The 17,432-nt window shown below is 48.7% G+C and overlaps 1 protein-coding gene across 1 annotated transcript in view; it reads right to left on the bottom strand.

The window, feature by feature from the left end:
• ASPNAT (aspartate N-acetyltransferase) overlaps positions 1-16,498 on the bottom strand; it is a 32,633-nt gene extending 16,135 nt beyond the window's left edge. The window contains exons 1-2 of the mRNA XM_021535656.4: positions 15,947-16,498; positions 14,563-14,727 (exon numbers count right to left, since the gene is read on the bottom strand). Of these exons, the coding sequence (XP_021391331.1) occupies positions 14,563-14,727; positions 15,947-16,280 (499 nt within the window). The 5' untranslated portion in view covers positions 16,281-16,498. The remainder of the gene's footprint in view (positions 1-14,562; positions 14,728-15,946) is intronic.
• Positions 16,499-17,432: the final 934 nt, after the last annotated feature.

The following is a 17,432-nucleotide window of genomic DNA, read 5'->3' as shown; positions in this document are numbered from 1 at the left end:
CAGGAGAGCCCCTCTTCTGCAAATGACCACAGCTAAAGCCTACAGAGCTGACTGCAAACAACTGCTTTTAGTCAGGAGAAACTTAGGTAAGATGAATTGCAGCCAAGATGTGAGTTCAAACTTAGGATATGGCATAATGATGCATCAGGACAGAATAACTCATCTGTGCATGCAACTCTTTAAATCAGAGTCAAAAACAAGGCTGAGGGGTGCCTCCCCTAAAAGATAAAAAAGGGAGCAACTAAAAATATTTGCATATTTTAAAAGTGACAGACAAAACCAAACAAAAAAAAAATCACCCACGAAAAGAAACCACAACAGACCAAGTCAAGTAAAGGGTGCACATATTCAACCAAGACATGCTGCACAGCATGTTTCAGCACTTCTGAGCATGATGGTAGCTCCCTTGCCACACTCTTGCTGCCCTCATGAGTCTCTAAATGAGGACTTTCCTAGCCCAGCAGCTGAGGAGCAACAATGACAAGGCAATATTTGTTTTGCAGAAACACTGACCAGAAAAGTCCCAGATCCCAGGGTGGCTCCTCTGCTTTCCTTCCCGGGACACAGTGGGAACTGACAGACAGGAACTTGCACTTCACCAAACCCTGCACAGCAAAGGGAATCTACCAGGATACTCTCCTAACACCAACAATAAATATGGCTCTGCTGCACTCATAGCCTTTCCTTCTGCATGTGACAGTGGTTTCACAAGAATCCTACCTTGTTGCTAACACCATGAATCAAACCTCCCTGACCTCTAGCTTTTCATAATCTATGGGAGTGAAACAGCAATCACAAGGAGTTGCATTCTCTCTGAAACCACAGTGAAGAATTCATTACTCAATATTGAAGAAGACATTAGGAAAAATAAGAGGTTTAGGGTGGAGACTTAGTAAAAAACTGAAGGCTGAAGTCAGGTGGTAGGTGGTTTGATCTCCCTAAGTCTATTGCAAGCAATAAGTATTTCCTATTTCTAGCACAACACCTTGAAATGGTGCTGCACACACAACCTTTCCAGAGCACAGGTGTCCAATAAAGACACCAGTTACCAGCTGGGACAAACCCCCCCTGTCACCATCTGCAACACCCAGATGAGCCCCTAAAATCTGTTACAATGGACTGGGAAAAGGTCAAGAGGTGAGGAGTGAGCATCATTACCTCTGTCCTGCCCAGCTGCACTCATTTGGTCATTTCTCACTGGACCAACCCTGTCTGACCTGCTTGACCCCCAAAACACGTGGGCAAACCTATGCTCCTACCCTCTGTGGAAGGAGCATGTGACTAAACAGAGAAACTGGGAAAGAGAATCAAACTGGTAAGGAGAACCAGGCTTGGGACAACCAACCCCAGACTTTCTGCCCTGCTCCCATCAAAGCAGCATGTTGCCTCTGCAGAGGTGCTCATCCTATCATGGAAAGCGATGGAAAAAAGCAATTTCTATCTGCAGCATGCCTAGAAACAAGGCTTTTCCCTTGGAATGGGGTCTGATGTACTTCTGACATCCAAGGCTAGAGAAAGTAACAGGACTAATGCCACAGTTTGTAGCAAATCCAACTCCTGACCCATATAAATAAATGAATAAATAACTAGCAAACCTCTCTGGAAGGAAACATTTGGAGTATTCTCGAGGTGCTTTTAGCAGCATCACACTTCTAATGCTGGAGGACTTGCTAGAGCAATGACCCTCTCCCTGCAACACACCAATCAGCCCATCCCATTTGGGAAGAGCAGGGAAGGAGGCCCTTTCCCCACCACACCCTAAGGTGTTCCCTAGTCCTGCTGGGGCTGGATCTGACCTACTGATAGCTGCAGGCACCTCCTGGTATCTGCACCTTTCCACATCTTCAACCCAACCCTCAACCAGGTGGGTGGTGACTTCCACGACCAGGCAGAACCAGCAGACAGGGGTACCACTGCTTTCTCATCCCACTGTGTCTGTAAAGCCTGATTTTGGAAGATGCTGAGCCCTCCTGAGATGATGTCTGAGGGTACTCAGCCCTCCTGAGGCAACTGGGACAGCCAGGACTGCCAGAGGCATTACTGCAATGAGAGCTCTCCCTGGAAAGAAACACAGGCTGGTTTCCAGCAGGAGAAGGCAACCTACCATCCTTCAGGTACCACCTCCCCATGGCCATCCCACCACAGCTCCCACTGCAAATGAACACCTTCCTGGCCTGCAGCCCTCTTACTTCTCCAGCCTCACTGTGAATATGTAATCCCTGGGGGCTGCTATATTTATCCCTAACTCAGCCAAACAGAGCCCTGGGATGAGGTTGCTCCAGTGTGTCCCACCTGTGCATGCCAAGGCAAAGGGCTCCCCCATTCCCACTCTGCTGCTGGAGCCTCACACAGCAAGGAGGGCAAACACTGCCTCAGGGCTTCACCTCCTTCTGCCACGAGTCATAGAATCCTACAATGATTTGGGTTGGAAGGGACCTTAAAAATCATCTGGCTCCAATCCCCCGCCATAGGAAGGAATGTCTTTCAAGGGAGCAGGGTGCAGATCCCAGAAAGGCCTCCCAGGCAGCTGGAACCTTCATCATCACACACTGCTTCAACCTTCAACTCTCAGCAAACCAGTGGCAACACCCCACATGAGTCCAGAGCCCTGCTGTGGTGCAGGAAAAGCACACACCTGGATGGCCACTCTTGTGAAAGCCAACATTTTTCTACATCCTTCTCCCAGCACATCAAAGCCTACGTGCCTTGGGTCTAGTTCTACTGAGCTCCACTGGTCCAGACTCAAACTAGCACATTTATTTAATGTGGCAGTGCAAGAAAATTCCACATCCATAAATACACAAACATCTGTCAGGCTGGGCACAGACAATGGATGTGTTGTGGATGATGCATTAACAGAAAATGAAAATTACATGTGTTAACTCTCTACATCTCTAAAACAAAACAAAAAAATTTCCAAAAACTTTGCCACGCATTCAGACTACCATGCCACAACAATCAGGCCAAAAAAGTCCCTACAAAAGGCTAATCCATATCTCCTGTGATAACCACCTATCAGCTTGTTACACCCCACACTCACATGAACCCCAGCCTCAATACCAGTCACAGGAGCTGGGGATTTGAAAGACATCTGTGAAGCAAATTACTGGAGTAGGTAACAGGCCATGTCTCCTCCAGCAGGAGGACACGTGGCAAAGGAAGGGCAGGCTGCTCAGGGCTAGTGAAAGCAGACACCTTCATGCCTGCCCCTCAGACTGAGGCAGCTCATTCACAAAGAACCTGTGGAAAAGGGATCAACTTACAAATGCACGCTGCACTGCAGCAGCCAGAGCCAGAAGAGATGCAAATCCACATGAGACTGGGTAGAACTCAGGATTTTGAAGCTCTGTTGGATTGTCCCATCTACAAAGACAACACTAAACCTCCACACATGCAATGCCCAGGACAGGGCAGAATGAACATATCCAAGAGCAGATCCACAACTACAACTCCTTTTTCCAATGCATCAATATTCCCTAAAACATTATAAATTCATCTTGCAGGCAGCTGATAGCACATACAGCAAACCCAAGGTTTACCACCATATATGTCACAGGTCTCCTGTAACTATCCAAAGAGCACTGGGACCCACACTGCCCCTAAGCATATGCTAAATTCCCATCAAGAGACAAGGGATTTAAGCCCATGATTAAGTTAAAGCAAATGCTCCACTGAATCTTTAAGCCAAACTGTCCCAAGAGTTCAGTCTCAGTGAATGTGGGGGGGTTATGTGAACATTTTTTTTTAGAATTTCACTGAAATCCTCTTTAGCTATTTGAGTGATCCATGAAAAATGTTCCCACTTCTCAAGAATCCTTGCAGATGCTTTGATGTTTTACAGACTACTGATGGCTCAAAAAAAGCCCCATAAAACCTGATGATGGCTTATTCCCAGACAAAAATCACTGTCCAAGAGGCACAGCTTGATGTTATCCTCTGAACACTGACAGCTTCTGAAACCCCAACAGATGTAAATTTTCAGAGACATTAAGTGAATCTAATTGACTTTACAAGCAGCAAAAGCTTGAAATGGTGTTTTTACAAATACCAATTTTTAAGCAGTTTGGATTTTAAAAAAGTCTCTCATTAGCATCCCTATTGTACAGTAACTAACTTCTTCACTGCTTGCTTTCTCTCTTTTTTAACAAATCTCACAATAACAATGTAATTCCACCACAGGGACCTTTATCAGGATGCTCACTGCTGCTCAGTAGCCAGGTATCTGCCTTGCTTTCATTGCTCTGCCTCTCACTAACCATCATCTGAATTTGCACTTGGCAATGGCAGGTGCTCCAAACCAGGCTGTTTTCAAAAGCTTCTCTTTGCAGTTCTACTATTTAACATTATTTTAAATTGGAAGACTACAGATTTAGGTCTTTCCTGGATTCCCACTAGAAGTGTTACACAGTGTTTCTGATGCTGTTATCTAGATCCAGGGAGGATGAACAGATTTGGCACCTCCAAAAAAAGAACAAAAAACCCTGGTCTCAGAAAATGAAGTGGTTGGGTTTGGGTTTTTTTTTTTTTTCTTGCACACTCTGAATGCGATAAGGATTTTATATACCTTGTTAAAATGGGAAGGATTAGGTTTTAAGAAAAGTTATAGGGGAAAAGAACAATGGATACATCTGGAAGTGATGTGGGTCAGATGCTCTGAAGGTGGTGTAAGAAATGTTGTTGCTGGCAGTTCACTTGCCTTTAGGTAAAATGTTCTCCCCTCAGCAGTGACATGTAGGTTTGTGCACTGTTTGCAGCTTAGCAGACACAATATCCTTGTGCCGCTGACTTCTATTTATTTTCTCATCTTTGTTATTCTCAGTCTTCTACCAAAAGAGAGATACTTGCAAGTGTTTATTTGCACTGACCACACTAAATATCTGGACAAATTAAGAAGAGAATAAAGTACATATACAATAAAATTAGGTAAAGGCACATAAATTGAGAAGTTTGATGGAAGGAAGGGGAAAATCAGAGATACAGAGGGATCCTGGGTAGGGGACCACAATCCATGGGCAAATGCCAGAAGTGATGAATAAAGCAAGAAATAGATCAGACCAAAAATCACTGGAGAATTCAACAATGGGATGGAGAAGAGAGCTGAGCAGAACTCAAAGGAATTAAAGTATTGCAGTTTGACCCAAGACTGGAAGAGGGGGGGAAAAAAGGGAAAAAATAACTCAAGGAATCACTAGTGATTATCTGATACCTTTTAAGTGAATATTGAATGCAAGGTGCACTGAGGAGCTACTCATGACCAGACAGCTGGCCAGCACCCTCCATTTCAATTAGCAGCATGAGCACAGAGCCCAAGAGTTGCAACTGTAAAAAGCAAAAAACCTGCACTGCTGATGCTGGTTTCCAAGTCAGGATTCCAGCACACTGGCAAGGGAGAGTGGGAGCAGTTGGTATAGCAATTACTGGTGATTGAGGGTAAATCTAGGCAAGCAGTTTACTTTAAAAAATGCAGGTTTTGTCAATGCAAAACAATTCACACATTTGTCCTGAGTCACCAAAGGTGGAAAATGAAAGGCAGAGGAAAGCCAGGCTGGCACAAATCCTGCACAGAGCTCAGGCCCAAGCACTGCTGGCTGGGACATGGGCACACAGCTCAGTCCTCCAAGGATCACAGGGGATGGATGCCCCAGCAGCCAGGACTTCAGAAATGGCCCCCTCAACAGCACTTCTCCAACTACTGCACCAGTATAAAATATCTAAATATGTAATTCAAACAGAGTCTGGATGCCTGATATTCCAGCACTGACTCAGTATAGATTTAATAGTGCCACGAAAAGTGGGACCTGCCTGAGGGGTAACAAACACTTTACCACATCATGGCTCTATCATGGTCAGTATTTCCTAGGTATACACTTGGGTCTGACCTGTGCTTCTAAAGGAAAGCTCTAACAGCCAACCATTCTGTTTTGGGCTGAAAAAAGCATTACATCCCCCACTAAGCACAGCTCCTTGCTGCATCATAGTGAAAAAACAGACAGGGAGTAGTAAATCAGTTTACTTTGAACCAAAACTATCCTTCCTTTCACTTTCCAGTTCCTGAGCTGAAAAATAATTTTCTTACAAAACCTCTGTTTTTCAGTTTTGCCACTTGGATAAGTCCTAGAAAAACACATGAATGTTAAGTGACAATATTACTTGCTAGTTACAATATCAAGCAGGACACGCTGTGGTGGGACTAATACCTTGTATTATTCCATTAGCATTTACACTGTTGCAAATCCCACTTTAAATAACAGTATCTCATGTAGCCACTTAAAAATACAATTGTAATACATGCTTCCCATTACCAATTTTGAAATGTCTCCTTTCACTCCCAGAATCCCATTTTAAAGCAGAAGCCCAGCTTGGCACCAAGCCCTGGGAATCACAGGTCTACGTTTTAGAACTGTCCTGTAAGAAATATAACCTTTTCTTTTTGAAAGAAACACTCTTCAAGGAGTTATAGAAGACAATGAATGATACTGTACTGTGCTGTCATAAATTGTTAATTGATTGCTGGGGTCCAACGGGTCAGTAGATGACTTAAAAGAAAGCTCAAAGCCATCTGTAACAGATACCACAGCTTGTACCTGGCTCTGACCAGACCACTATGAACTAATTTTTGATGCATCCTTAACAAAGGACATGAGGCTTTTTGGTGATTCCATGTGCCCCCTTACCAAAACACAAAAACCAAAAAAATCAAAACCAACCAACCCCAAAAACCCCCTCAACCTGCCCCCCAACCCTATTATTTGGTTACAAGGAATAAATTTTTCAATAGAAACTAGGTAAGAGATGCTGCAATATTTGGATTTTCTTTAAGACTCTTTTCCTTAGCCACCTGTCAGGATAACAAAATGATGCCTCAGCTTTCTACAGAATGGGAAAAAAAAAAGAGAAAAAGAAAATATAAAAATACACTTTGAAGCTCCCTGTTTTGCTGATGCAGAAAGTAACAACAAAGGCTCATACAGCCCTCAGCTCATCACAGAACCAGATACCAGCAAAACACCCTAGGTCTCTATTTTTGCTGTGACCTGGAAGGGAGAAGTATCAAGTATGTGATTATTTGTAACAGATCCCCAGCAGTGCATTACCAAAATAAAGCCACGCACTCTGCAATACACCAGCAAACAACTCTGCGAGCTCCCAGAGTCCCCGAGAGGCTCACAGCCACCCCAAAAGTCATTCCCATCCTGAGAAATTAAATATAACCTGCCTGAGTCAAGATCAAAGCCTACAGAATGAATTTCAGAAATCCACTCTGAAATTCAGGGAAATTTTGAATGGTTTTAAAATCATACATATTCTTAATGTATGATACATAAAAATATTTCTACATAAAACCAGTTTTTTCAATATATTTGGAGGTCTTCAAGTAGAGAACAATCCCCCATGGCAATTTCTAAAGTATTAAGACCACTGGTGGTGCACATTGAGAGACAACAACATGACCACTCATGGGTAATCCTAGGAGGCTGAATATAATAAATAAATAAATACAACAACGTAAGAATAAGCTTTTTCATTTCATGTTGCTACAACCAAAATTCAGTGTCAAGAGGGGCTCACAGCTTTGTACCTTTAAAACTCCTGCCACTAGTCAGATATCCAACACAGAGTCTAAATTTAGGCTATTATGAAATCTTAACTTGAAACACTTTTGGGCAATTGCTTTAAATCTTGGCCATTCCTAAGAAAGCAAGAGAAAGAAGAAGAGCTGCTGAAACCCTTTATAAGAGTAATAAATTTGCATTTAAACTTGTGAACAAAATTCTGGAGTCAGAACCCCATTTTGGTTTATTCCCTAAGACAGTCCTGAAAAATTGCATATTACCATGCCAGAAAATATTTAACACTGGAGAAAACATTTAAAAAAATTACTCAAAGCTATGATAAAAACCAAGAACAGCTGTTGTCCTTGCCTCCTTCATGTTCCTAAGTCCCAGTGTGGCTTGTTTGCTGGTCTTGAGAAGTTAACTGCACCTAAAATACTACTGATGTTCAATCTGCACAACTGGTTACCTCTTGTACTGAAGATTAATGACCACCACTGGCAGGTACTGAGGATCTTAAACATCTGCAGGTTGAGCTTACGTTCAGCAGCATCATATCCACCCAGTCATGGCTACAACTCAAACACTGCTGCACTGAGTGATGGTCAAGTCCATGAGGGACTGGCTGCTTTTAGAGAGAATTCTTGAATTCATGGGCGGGGGAAAGGTCACATTACTCTGAAAAACTTACTATAAAATCTATTTTCATCTAATTTTGGCATGGTACTGTGCCGAACATGTGGATCTAAAGCAAGAGCTATTTCTGTTATAGGCATGCTCATTGAGTAATGGGTTTGTTGCATATGTTCCTGTGATAAATAAATAGGAAGGGGGGGAGGCTGCAGCAGCTTGCCCATAAACATGTTTATTCCACTGGCTGAGGATGACACAGCCCTGAATCCACAGACTGCTCCCCTCATCAGGCAACGCCAGCTCTCCTAAGCTGGCCCTTTGCTGACAGCATTGCACTTCTACTCTGTACTACCTGAGGCCCCCAGAAGTGGGGAATTTTTTTTTTTTTTGTGAGGTAGAAAGACCCTGCAGACCCTCCAGCGGGTTGAGCAGAGGTGGCCCATGTGGCTCAGCACTGCAAGGAACCCAAGTTGTGTCACCTCCCTATCTACCCTAGCTCTTATCAGCAGCGCTCAGCCCTGGGCTGGGGCTCTGCATTGTGCTTGCTGCTGGGACCAGGACAGCCCTGGGCCAGCTCTGGGCATTGGAGTGGAGGGGAGAGCTGGTGCCAGCAGCCCTTTGCCTTGCTCACTCTGCCCATGCCCCATGCCTGCAGGACAGGGCTGCCTCCAGATGGAAAAGCCAAGGTTCCAGCACAGCAAAAGGAGGCAGCCGTGAGTGATGGAGTGCCAGTGGCAGGAGGAGGTGGGTTCTGGGAGGCAACCCAACTCTAAAGACATTTTACACTACTCAAAAAACCCCAAAATATTTCAGCTCATTACAAATGCTGGACAAAGCATATCCCTAACACTTGGAAACAGGAGTTGTTTTTCATCTTGCTTCCCAAAAAACTCTGCACTAAAGATGAGAGATGCCAAACCAGGCAGTTGTGTGCTTCTAAGTTGTAGAAACCCAAAATCAACAGTAGAAATTGCTGAGCTGAAGAATCCCTGACTGTCCCACTTGCAGGAGGTCAGCTTTGGTAATACTTTGACAAAATACTTTCCACTATAAAGTATAAGAAAAGTCTGTCATCCTAATCTTATAGGATCTTTCCGCTATGGAGGTCGCATCCCTGGAAGCACACTCATGGAATTGCAGAGATGCCAGCAGTGATAGGCTCACAGGACAGACAGAGGAGACCTAACCTCAGTTCCCAGCAGTGATAGGAAGCAGAGCTGGGAAACACCCTGGAAGAGATAAGGACACAGCCTCTCCCGTGGCTTTCCCAGCCCCACAGAACTCCTCACCACCCTAGGCAGCAATGTGGGAAAGGCAAGCATGAAAAGCCCAACACAGGACAGGCAGCTCAGGGGTTTGGCAGATACACGAGGTCAGGGCACTGTATAAGCCAGCAAGAAATGCTGCAGATAGGGATGCTTCAGATTCCAGCTGCCTCTTGGGCACCAGGAGTGGGGCAGGGCTCTCCAAAAACACATTCCTCCACTGGGAAGCAGCAGCCCTGAGCCCTCTCTGGCATCAGGTAACTGAGCCAATTCTTTGCAAAGCAAGAGCTCCTCTATTCTTCCCAAACAATGTTATCATTCGGCAGCTTCATTCCTGCTTATCTAGCAGCTTGAGCATTATCCAGAATGTGGAAGAACTGGGCTCTGTGGCTGCCCCTCTGCCTGGGGGCTCAGTGAGGAGAAACACCCCCCTACCCCCTGTGCCTGTGTCTTTGGAAGGGTTTAGGCATGGCAGAGCAACAACAGCTCCAGGGCTGAGGATCTCCTTCCAAGGCAGACTCAGTATTACCCTGTACCCCAAAAGTCGCTGGTGCTCACCTCTGAGCCTCCCCAAGGCTCAGCACTTACAGAGCAGAGGTAGCAAGAGCCACAGGACTCACAACCAGCTGTTCACCTTGCAAACATCATGCCAGAGGGAAAAAATCCACTGCCAAACAGCCTGATGCAACACAAATACTTGCTTGTTACCCAGACAAACACCTTAGTGCAGGTGTGGGAAACCTCAGAAGGTAGAGGCAGCAAACAGGATCTCACCTGCTCACAACCCAGCTCTGGACCCACCTGAACTGGCAGAAGGACATGATCCCAGAACCTCTGCCAAGAAGGGCACGGCATCCCCCCTTTGAGCTCAGCTGAGGAATGTGCCACCCAAGAGCAGCAAAAAGTGAACCCTAATGCACCCCATCCCCCTGCAGTCCCTCTTCCTCAGGGCCCTGTCCCCCAGGGAGGCTGGCATACCTGTGTAGGCTCTTCCCGTGCACTGTCACACACGGGGGACAAAGCACAGCAGGGCAGGAAGGCTCTGCTCACCCTGCACGGAGGCAGGAGAGCAAAGCACCCGTCCTTGTCCCCTCCCTGCCTGAGGCAACCAGAGGTGCCCAGCTGCCAGAGAGCGGGAGCTGTGTGCTGCTGTGGCACCGCCGGCAGCAGCTCTCCCACAGCACCCGGGAGATGCCCCAGCACCCAGCAGGTGCTGCAGCCTCAGCTCCCCACCTGTGCTGGTGGCTGTCCCCCGTCCCCTGCAGCACTGGGCACTGCGATGCAGCCACCAAGCGCGTCACCAGTTCCCAAAACCCTGACACGGGCCAGCTGCTGCCACCAGCAGGTCTTTGCACCACCAGGGCAGGTACGCACACCCCTCTGCAAACCCTGCCAGCACAGCCAGCAGCGACTCTCTGAACACCCAGAGACATGGAAATTCCTCAGCCAAAGCCCTGGCTCCAGTCGCTTTGGGGAGCAGCAGTTTTGCACGGGACACAAGGAGTCTGGGTTTCCATAAGCTCTCCAGCTGAGACCTCAGCCTCACAAGAATCTCTGTAACACAACAGCCACTGCAAAAAAAAAAAACAAACAACACAACCAACTGGGACAGAAGCTTGAAGAGACACTGTAAAATTGATTAGTCATCAAAATCATCAGACCATAAAAGAAGCTCCAGCTGTGCTCATCTTTTTTATGTGGATAAATGCAAGAGGCAGGGCTCTATTTAAAATTAATTCATATTTTTTGGTTGGTTTTGGTTGGGTTTTTTTTTGTTTACTAGAACATGTTACTCTGGTTGACAATTAAGCCCATTATCCAATTCCTTTCTTTTTCACCATTCCACTAGTCTTTTTTCATAGCCTTTGAAGAAGGAAGAAAAAGAAAGGTAAATTCCAACAAGTGCTATTTTAAAATGAAAAATTAGAGTTTACAAAGTGTTCAGGAAGGTGTTTGAACCATTCAACCTTCTGTTTTAAGACCCCAGCATGCACAACATAAACAATTCCTTTCACATTGACAGCAATTTCAAGTTACACCACTGTGCACAAGCTTCAAGTTAAGCACTGGCCCAAATGTTCTGCCAGACCCTTGGCATAAGTGTAGGAGGGCAACAGAAAACAAAAATTTAAATTTTGGCTAGTATACTTCTGCAAAATCACTGTCAGCGCATATTTTTCCGTTCATACAAAACCCAGCAGAGGAAAATTCAAACAACAACTAACTTGGAGGCGAGAGGTTCAAAAAACCTGCAGAAGCAAAACCCTCATATGGTGCAACTCGTGGAATTGTTCAGCACTAATCATTAACCTGGGTACTCATGGTATCCCACTGCAAACCCCGTCCTTTTGGCTTGGTTATAAAAAACTGACCCACATGTTCTGTGGATGCTTTCCCAATACCACCAAGAATAATTCATTGTAATAGTTAAAGTATCCCCTCACTGTAGATGCCTGCCTTACTAGAAACTATTTGCTGTAGATACTCTCTAGAACAGTACCCCAGCACCAGGCACCACACAGAACTGGCTGCCAACAACAGGTTTTTGTGCCTGGGTATCTTGGATTCCAAGGGCAAAAACCTCAGCAAAGCCACAACCAACATCTTTATCAAGACCTTAAGACCATGTCCCAGTTCTACCTTTGCATTCATCACCCAAAGAAACAGGAATATATAACTCCACCACAAAATACTCCCTCTTTTTCCCGTGCTGATAAAAAAAAAAAAAAATTAAAGGAGGAAAACATGGATTCTCTAAAGAAGGGGCAGCAAGTTGCCTGGTCATACCCCCAGGCCAAGCTGCAGTTATATCAGGTCGGGTTTTACTTGTTTAGTTAAGCTCTGGCCATCTCCAGCCCCCCTGTGACCCTGAACCCACACCCCATTACTCTTCTCTTAACACCTCACTGAGAAAGCTCTCAAATATCTCAGCTGCAGCAATACAACGAGCCTTCTCATTCCCACTGCAATAATTTCTGCCTGGGTGTTAATTTGTAAACTAGGCAAATAAAAGACAAACTTGGGGCTTGAATTTGTTTTATTGCCATTGTTCTGTCCTTTGGGTGGGACGGGCAATGCCAGTGTGGCACATTGCTGCCTTCCTCTGGATGTTCAGCCAGCCAACCTTCAAAGTGCACAAAACTCTGGCATGTTCTAGGATGATTGTGTTTATACTGCTGTCCTATAGGAAAAAAATCCACCAACTGCATTTTTGGAGGAAACACGACCAAACCACTGGATTCATGCCTTGTGGCCAGCTACACAAAATAGCTCCACAGGGATTATGGCACATGGACAGTGCCGGTTCCAATGCAGACAGCCTTCTCCAGACCCCAAAGCCTCCCTGGTCCCTTTATATCCAACACCACTATCATCAAGAACCTTTAACAAGCACCAACAATCCCATAAATCTGCTTTTTATGGCATGGCAGAAGCCTAATTACATGATTAAATTCTGTCAAAAATTAAAGCCCACACATTTGCTCTAAAATTGCCACGAGCTCTTTCAGGTACCAAATAAAAGCAATGCTAACATTTCAAAGGTATGTTGGCAACACAGCTGAACCAAATTACATGACTGACCTTAAGCAAATGGAGGGCATTACTTTGAGTCCCTTTCCTTTATTTTCTGTGTCTGCTAGTGTTATAAACACAGGCACTGTGAGCCCTCTCAATTGTGATCACACAAGTCCTGAGCATTACCAAGCCAAGCAGCTCACCTATTAACTCCATATTACACCTTCTTAATTCTACTGGAATCTTCTGCTGTTTTCTCCAGCATAATACTTTGCTGGGCCTCACTACAGAAATGTTTTGCTATGAACTCTTTTATTTCTTTGACACCACCTTTAATAAACATTGAGCTTTTTAAATACAAGTCACATATCACTTAATTTTTTCAGAAACAATCCCTGTAAATGAAACACTATAAGATGGGACAAAATCTGTATAAGATATGCACTGTGAGAAGAGAAAGCTAAATTAATCTAGTTAATGATTTTCATAAGAGAAGCAACATTTTAGAGAGATGTAACATTGTATATTAGAAGTGAGGGAAGGATTGCGGCTATTACACTTCCTAGCAGTTCTCTAGAAATGCCCACGGAGAGGTTTGTCACACCTGGGGAACAGGAATGATACAGCAAAAACATGGTCATGTGGAAAAACAACACAGTAGGTACCCAAGAAGAGAGCAGGGACCCCAAGAAGATGGAACTCAGGTGGGATAATATCCCTGCCTTGCTTTTCCAGCTCAGCACTAGCACTGTGTGACCACTGAAAGAAAACCTCAAACCCCAACTGACTGCCCAGGCATCCCCCTGCTCTTGTCCTCAATATGGATGCGTGCCTACAAAAAGGGAAATAGCACCTGACAGGTTCTAAAGAGATTTTTTTTTTTTTTAATGACCTAAGTTATCTTTGACAGCTTAAAAGTAATATTATCATTAGATGTTGTCTTTTTAATTATATGCATATATGGAACAAAGGGATAAACCCATATTAGGGCAGGCTTATGCAGCAGGAGCTCTTTACATACCTGATCCATTCCTCTTCCAAAACACCTGTATTAAGGAATGTTCTTGAATGGCATGGGAAAATGGGCTCCATAGCTAAAATGGGCTCCTCTGAGCATTTGGGCTAAAAGGCTTTTCATCTCCCTCTCCTCCTGCAGTCAGAGCTAATACCAAATGCACAGAGCAAAGAAACACCAAGCTCATGTAAGGGCTAGGGGGGACCTAGGCTGCAGGAATAATGCGCATCCTCCAGCCCCAGTGTCCCCAGGCACCCTCACCCCAGTCCTCGGGGTGGCTGTGGGACGCAGCAGCACTGCGCTCCAGGGTGGACAGAGGCTGCCTGGGATGACTAGGCACTTGGGGGAGGGGGAGTAACAAGAGAAAAACATTAAAAAAACAAAATCAGCAAAAAAAAACCCCAAACCAAACCAAAACCAGAGATGGCTTTGTGCCTGGTGTGGCTAAAGAGCTGCATTCTGGCGACTTTTGAGCTTGCTCAGTGCTGCTGACAGGAGGAAAAGGCGCCAGCAGCAGGGAGCAGCCATGTTCCCCAGCAGGCTGGGGGGAGGAAGGCTCCCTCGGGGAATTCGTACTCACCTGGCGGTTTCATGTAATATTGCTCAATATCGGACATGTCCGTGTGCAGCGCACAATCGAGATAGTGCAGGATAACTTTTCTACTGAAGTAGTACCTCATGCCCATCAGAAAGATGGGCAAACAGCAGGTCAGCAGGAAGGACTTGGTCACAACAAAGCACATTACTATGGAGATAAGGAAGAGAAATAAACGACACCTGTCAGAAAAGAGAATTTAGTGTTGATTTCGGAATACAAACTCATTATAAAAATAAATCAATAAAACAAGCACAGTCAAAATATACATTTGCAGTACACACGCAGTTCACGCTCTCGAGATTATCGTGTTAAGGGACGGCGTATCGCGACGAGATAACGCGGAGAAGTTTATGAGGTCCGGGAGGAGGCGGTGGGGACGCCCCCACGCCGCGGCAGGGCCCACGAGCCCCCGCGGAGCGGGGCCGTGGGGAGCCCGGGACCCCCGCACCCCCGGCCCTTCGCTGTGCCCGGCGAGGCCGGAACGCGGCCGGGTGGAGGAGCCGCGCTGCGGGCACCGCTCCGCAGCCATGTGTTCGGCACTGCGGCACTGCTATTTCCATCGGCACCGACTCCCCGGGCAGCCACCCTGCCCCTTCCCATCCTGGGGGGCTTCTGCGGGCGTCTCTGAGCCGGCGGCTCTCTCCGGCACGGCCCAGAGCCACCGGCTGGGTCCCCCGCTCCCCAGCGCCTGCCGGGGGTCCCCTCCACCGCGGGGTCTCGTCCTCCCCGGTGTCTGGGACATGGGGTGCGACCAGCCTGCAGCCACCGGGGGCAGGAGAACACCCCAAAGCCCACTCGGGGCGAGGGGCACGCATTATTAATTACTGGCACGGGGAGGGGGCACCTTGCAAGCACTATTTTTGAGCATTTATCTCGGGGAGGGGAGGTGACCCCGCGGCTCGGTCCGGCTGCAGGGGGTACCCCTCCCCACGCCGGGGGGGAATGGGGGCCGCTCGCTGGCGGGCCCGGCTGTCTCCAGGCAACGCCGGCACGCCGTGCCCCCCCTCGCCGGGCTGCGCGGGGGCGGCGGTGCGCGGCGCGCCCCGCTCCCCTCCGCGCTCCGAGCCCTGCAGTAGCCACAATGGCTGAGCTACCCTCATCCCCGCCGCGACCTCCCTTTCACGGCTCCCCGCCCTTAACACCCGCGCAGGGTCGCGCATCCCCGGCGGCGCAAGGCTCCCCCTCCCAGCCCCCTGCCCCCGCCGCAGCGCTGCGGCTCCGCGGCCGCTCCGCACGATGCTGCGGCGCTCCCCCGGCTGCACCGCGCCCGCGGCCCCCGGCGCCTCCCGCCTCTCCGACCATCTTGAAGACCCACAGCGGCGAATAAACCCGGCGCCCCCCTCCCCAAAAGGGAGCGGATACTCACCCGCCAGCAGCCCGTAGAGCAGCTGAGTGAGGGGCTGCTGCTTCAGCCCCCTGAACGCCGTGTTGGGGATTCGCTCCATGATCCCCTCGTAAAAGATGCGGCGCACCACCTCCTGTTCAGAGGGGTGGAATTCGCGAATATAGACATTGTCGCGCCTGGGGTCTTCTTTTGGTGGGGTGAGGGGAGGTGGGGGTGAGGGAGGGGAGCCCGCCAAAGAGGGCCACATTTGGGAGGAGGAAACAATGATCGTGTCTTTTTTGGATCCCGGGATTGATTCATGATCTTCCGCCACAATCTTGGTCTCACAAACCATCTTGGGAGACAGACAATGCATGCAAACCGGCCGCGGGGAGGGGGCGAGGAGAAAAACGGGAGGGGAGGTGTCAGAAAATTAACAAAAAAATAAGATTAAAAAAAAAAAAAAAAAAAAAGGAAAAAGGGGAGGGGGAAGGAGCGGGGCGCGGAGCCGGCACGGAGACCCGCGGGCAGCGGGGCGCAGAGCAGCGCGGCCGGGCGGGACCAGAGGAAGGAGCCCCGCTGCATTTTGGAGAGGCATTTATAGGGCGGGGGGGCCGCGGGTCCCCGGGGTCCTAGAGCCCCCCGCATTGGCTGCGCGGGGTCGCCATGTGATCGGGGGGGCGGGACACCTCCCCCTTGCCCCCCCATCCCCGCGCCGCCCCTTGCAAATTACTACGGCGCGGGGTTGCGCGGAAAGTCGGGGGCCGCGCATCCCTGCTTGCCTGCGTCGGTGCACGCGGAAGAGGGCTATTAATTTATTTTTCATGTATCTGTGTGTCTACTGCGAACGCACTGTGCACTCAGCAGCTTTCCGGAGTAGTCGCTGCGGGAGCGCGGAGCTGCGCAGGGCGCTGCGGGAGCGCGGAGCCGCGGGGAGGGAGGGCCGGCCGGCGGTCCCGGCGAGATCCGCACCGCGTCCCGGCGAACTCCGCACTCCGTCCCGGCGGGCTGCGGCGCGGCTGCTCCGCCGTGAGTCCCTCCCCGCGGCGGCGCATCCCGGCGCGGAGCCCCGCGGAACGCGCCCCCGCTCCGCCATCCCGCGCGGAACGCTCCGCGCGGGCGGAACGGCCTGGGAGGTGCAACCGCGCGGCCCCGGCTCGTCCCAAACCCAAGTAAATCCCCTCTCCATCCCTCGGCGCCCCCCCGTCAGTAACTTTTCCTGCCGTGCCCACGCTACTGCGCGGTGCAAAGAGCGCTGCCGGCCCAGCCGCCTCCGCGCCCCTCCGCGGGGCGGTGAGAAGAGATGGAGGGGGAGGGGGATGCGCAGGGAGGAGGATGGGCTCCTCCTCTTCGCAGGACCCGAAAAGCTTCGGCCTCTCCCGGTTGGAACCGGCCGGCATCTGCCCGAGGCATGCGCCGTGCGCGGCCGGTGCAGGGACGGGGTGGGCGGGGGATGCTGGGCGGGGAGACGGGAGGCCCGGACCCCCCCAGTCCCGTGAGGTGCATCCCCCGAGAGCTTCGTCTGCGC

Source organism: Lonchura striata, chromosome 4, assembly GCF_050655825.1.
Source record: "Lonchura striata isolate lonStrDom1 chromosome 4, ASM5065582v1, whole genome shotgun sequence".
In the NCBI taxonomy this organism is placed as follows: Eukaryota; Metazoa; Chordata; class Aves; order Passeriformes; family Estrildidae; genus Lonchura; species Lonchura striata.
This window is presented reverse-complemented; position numbering and strand designations above follow the sequence as displayed.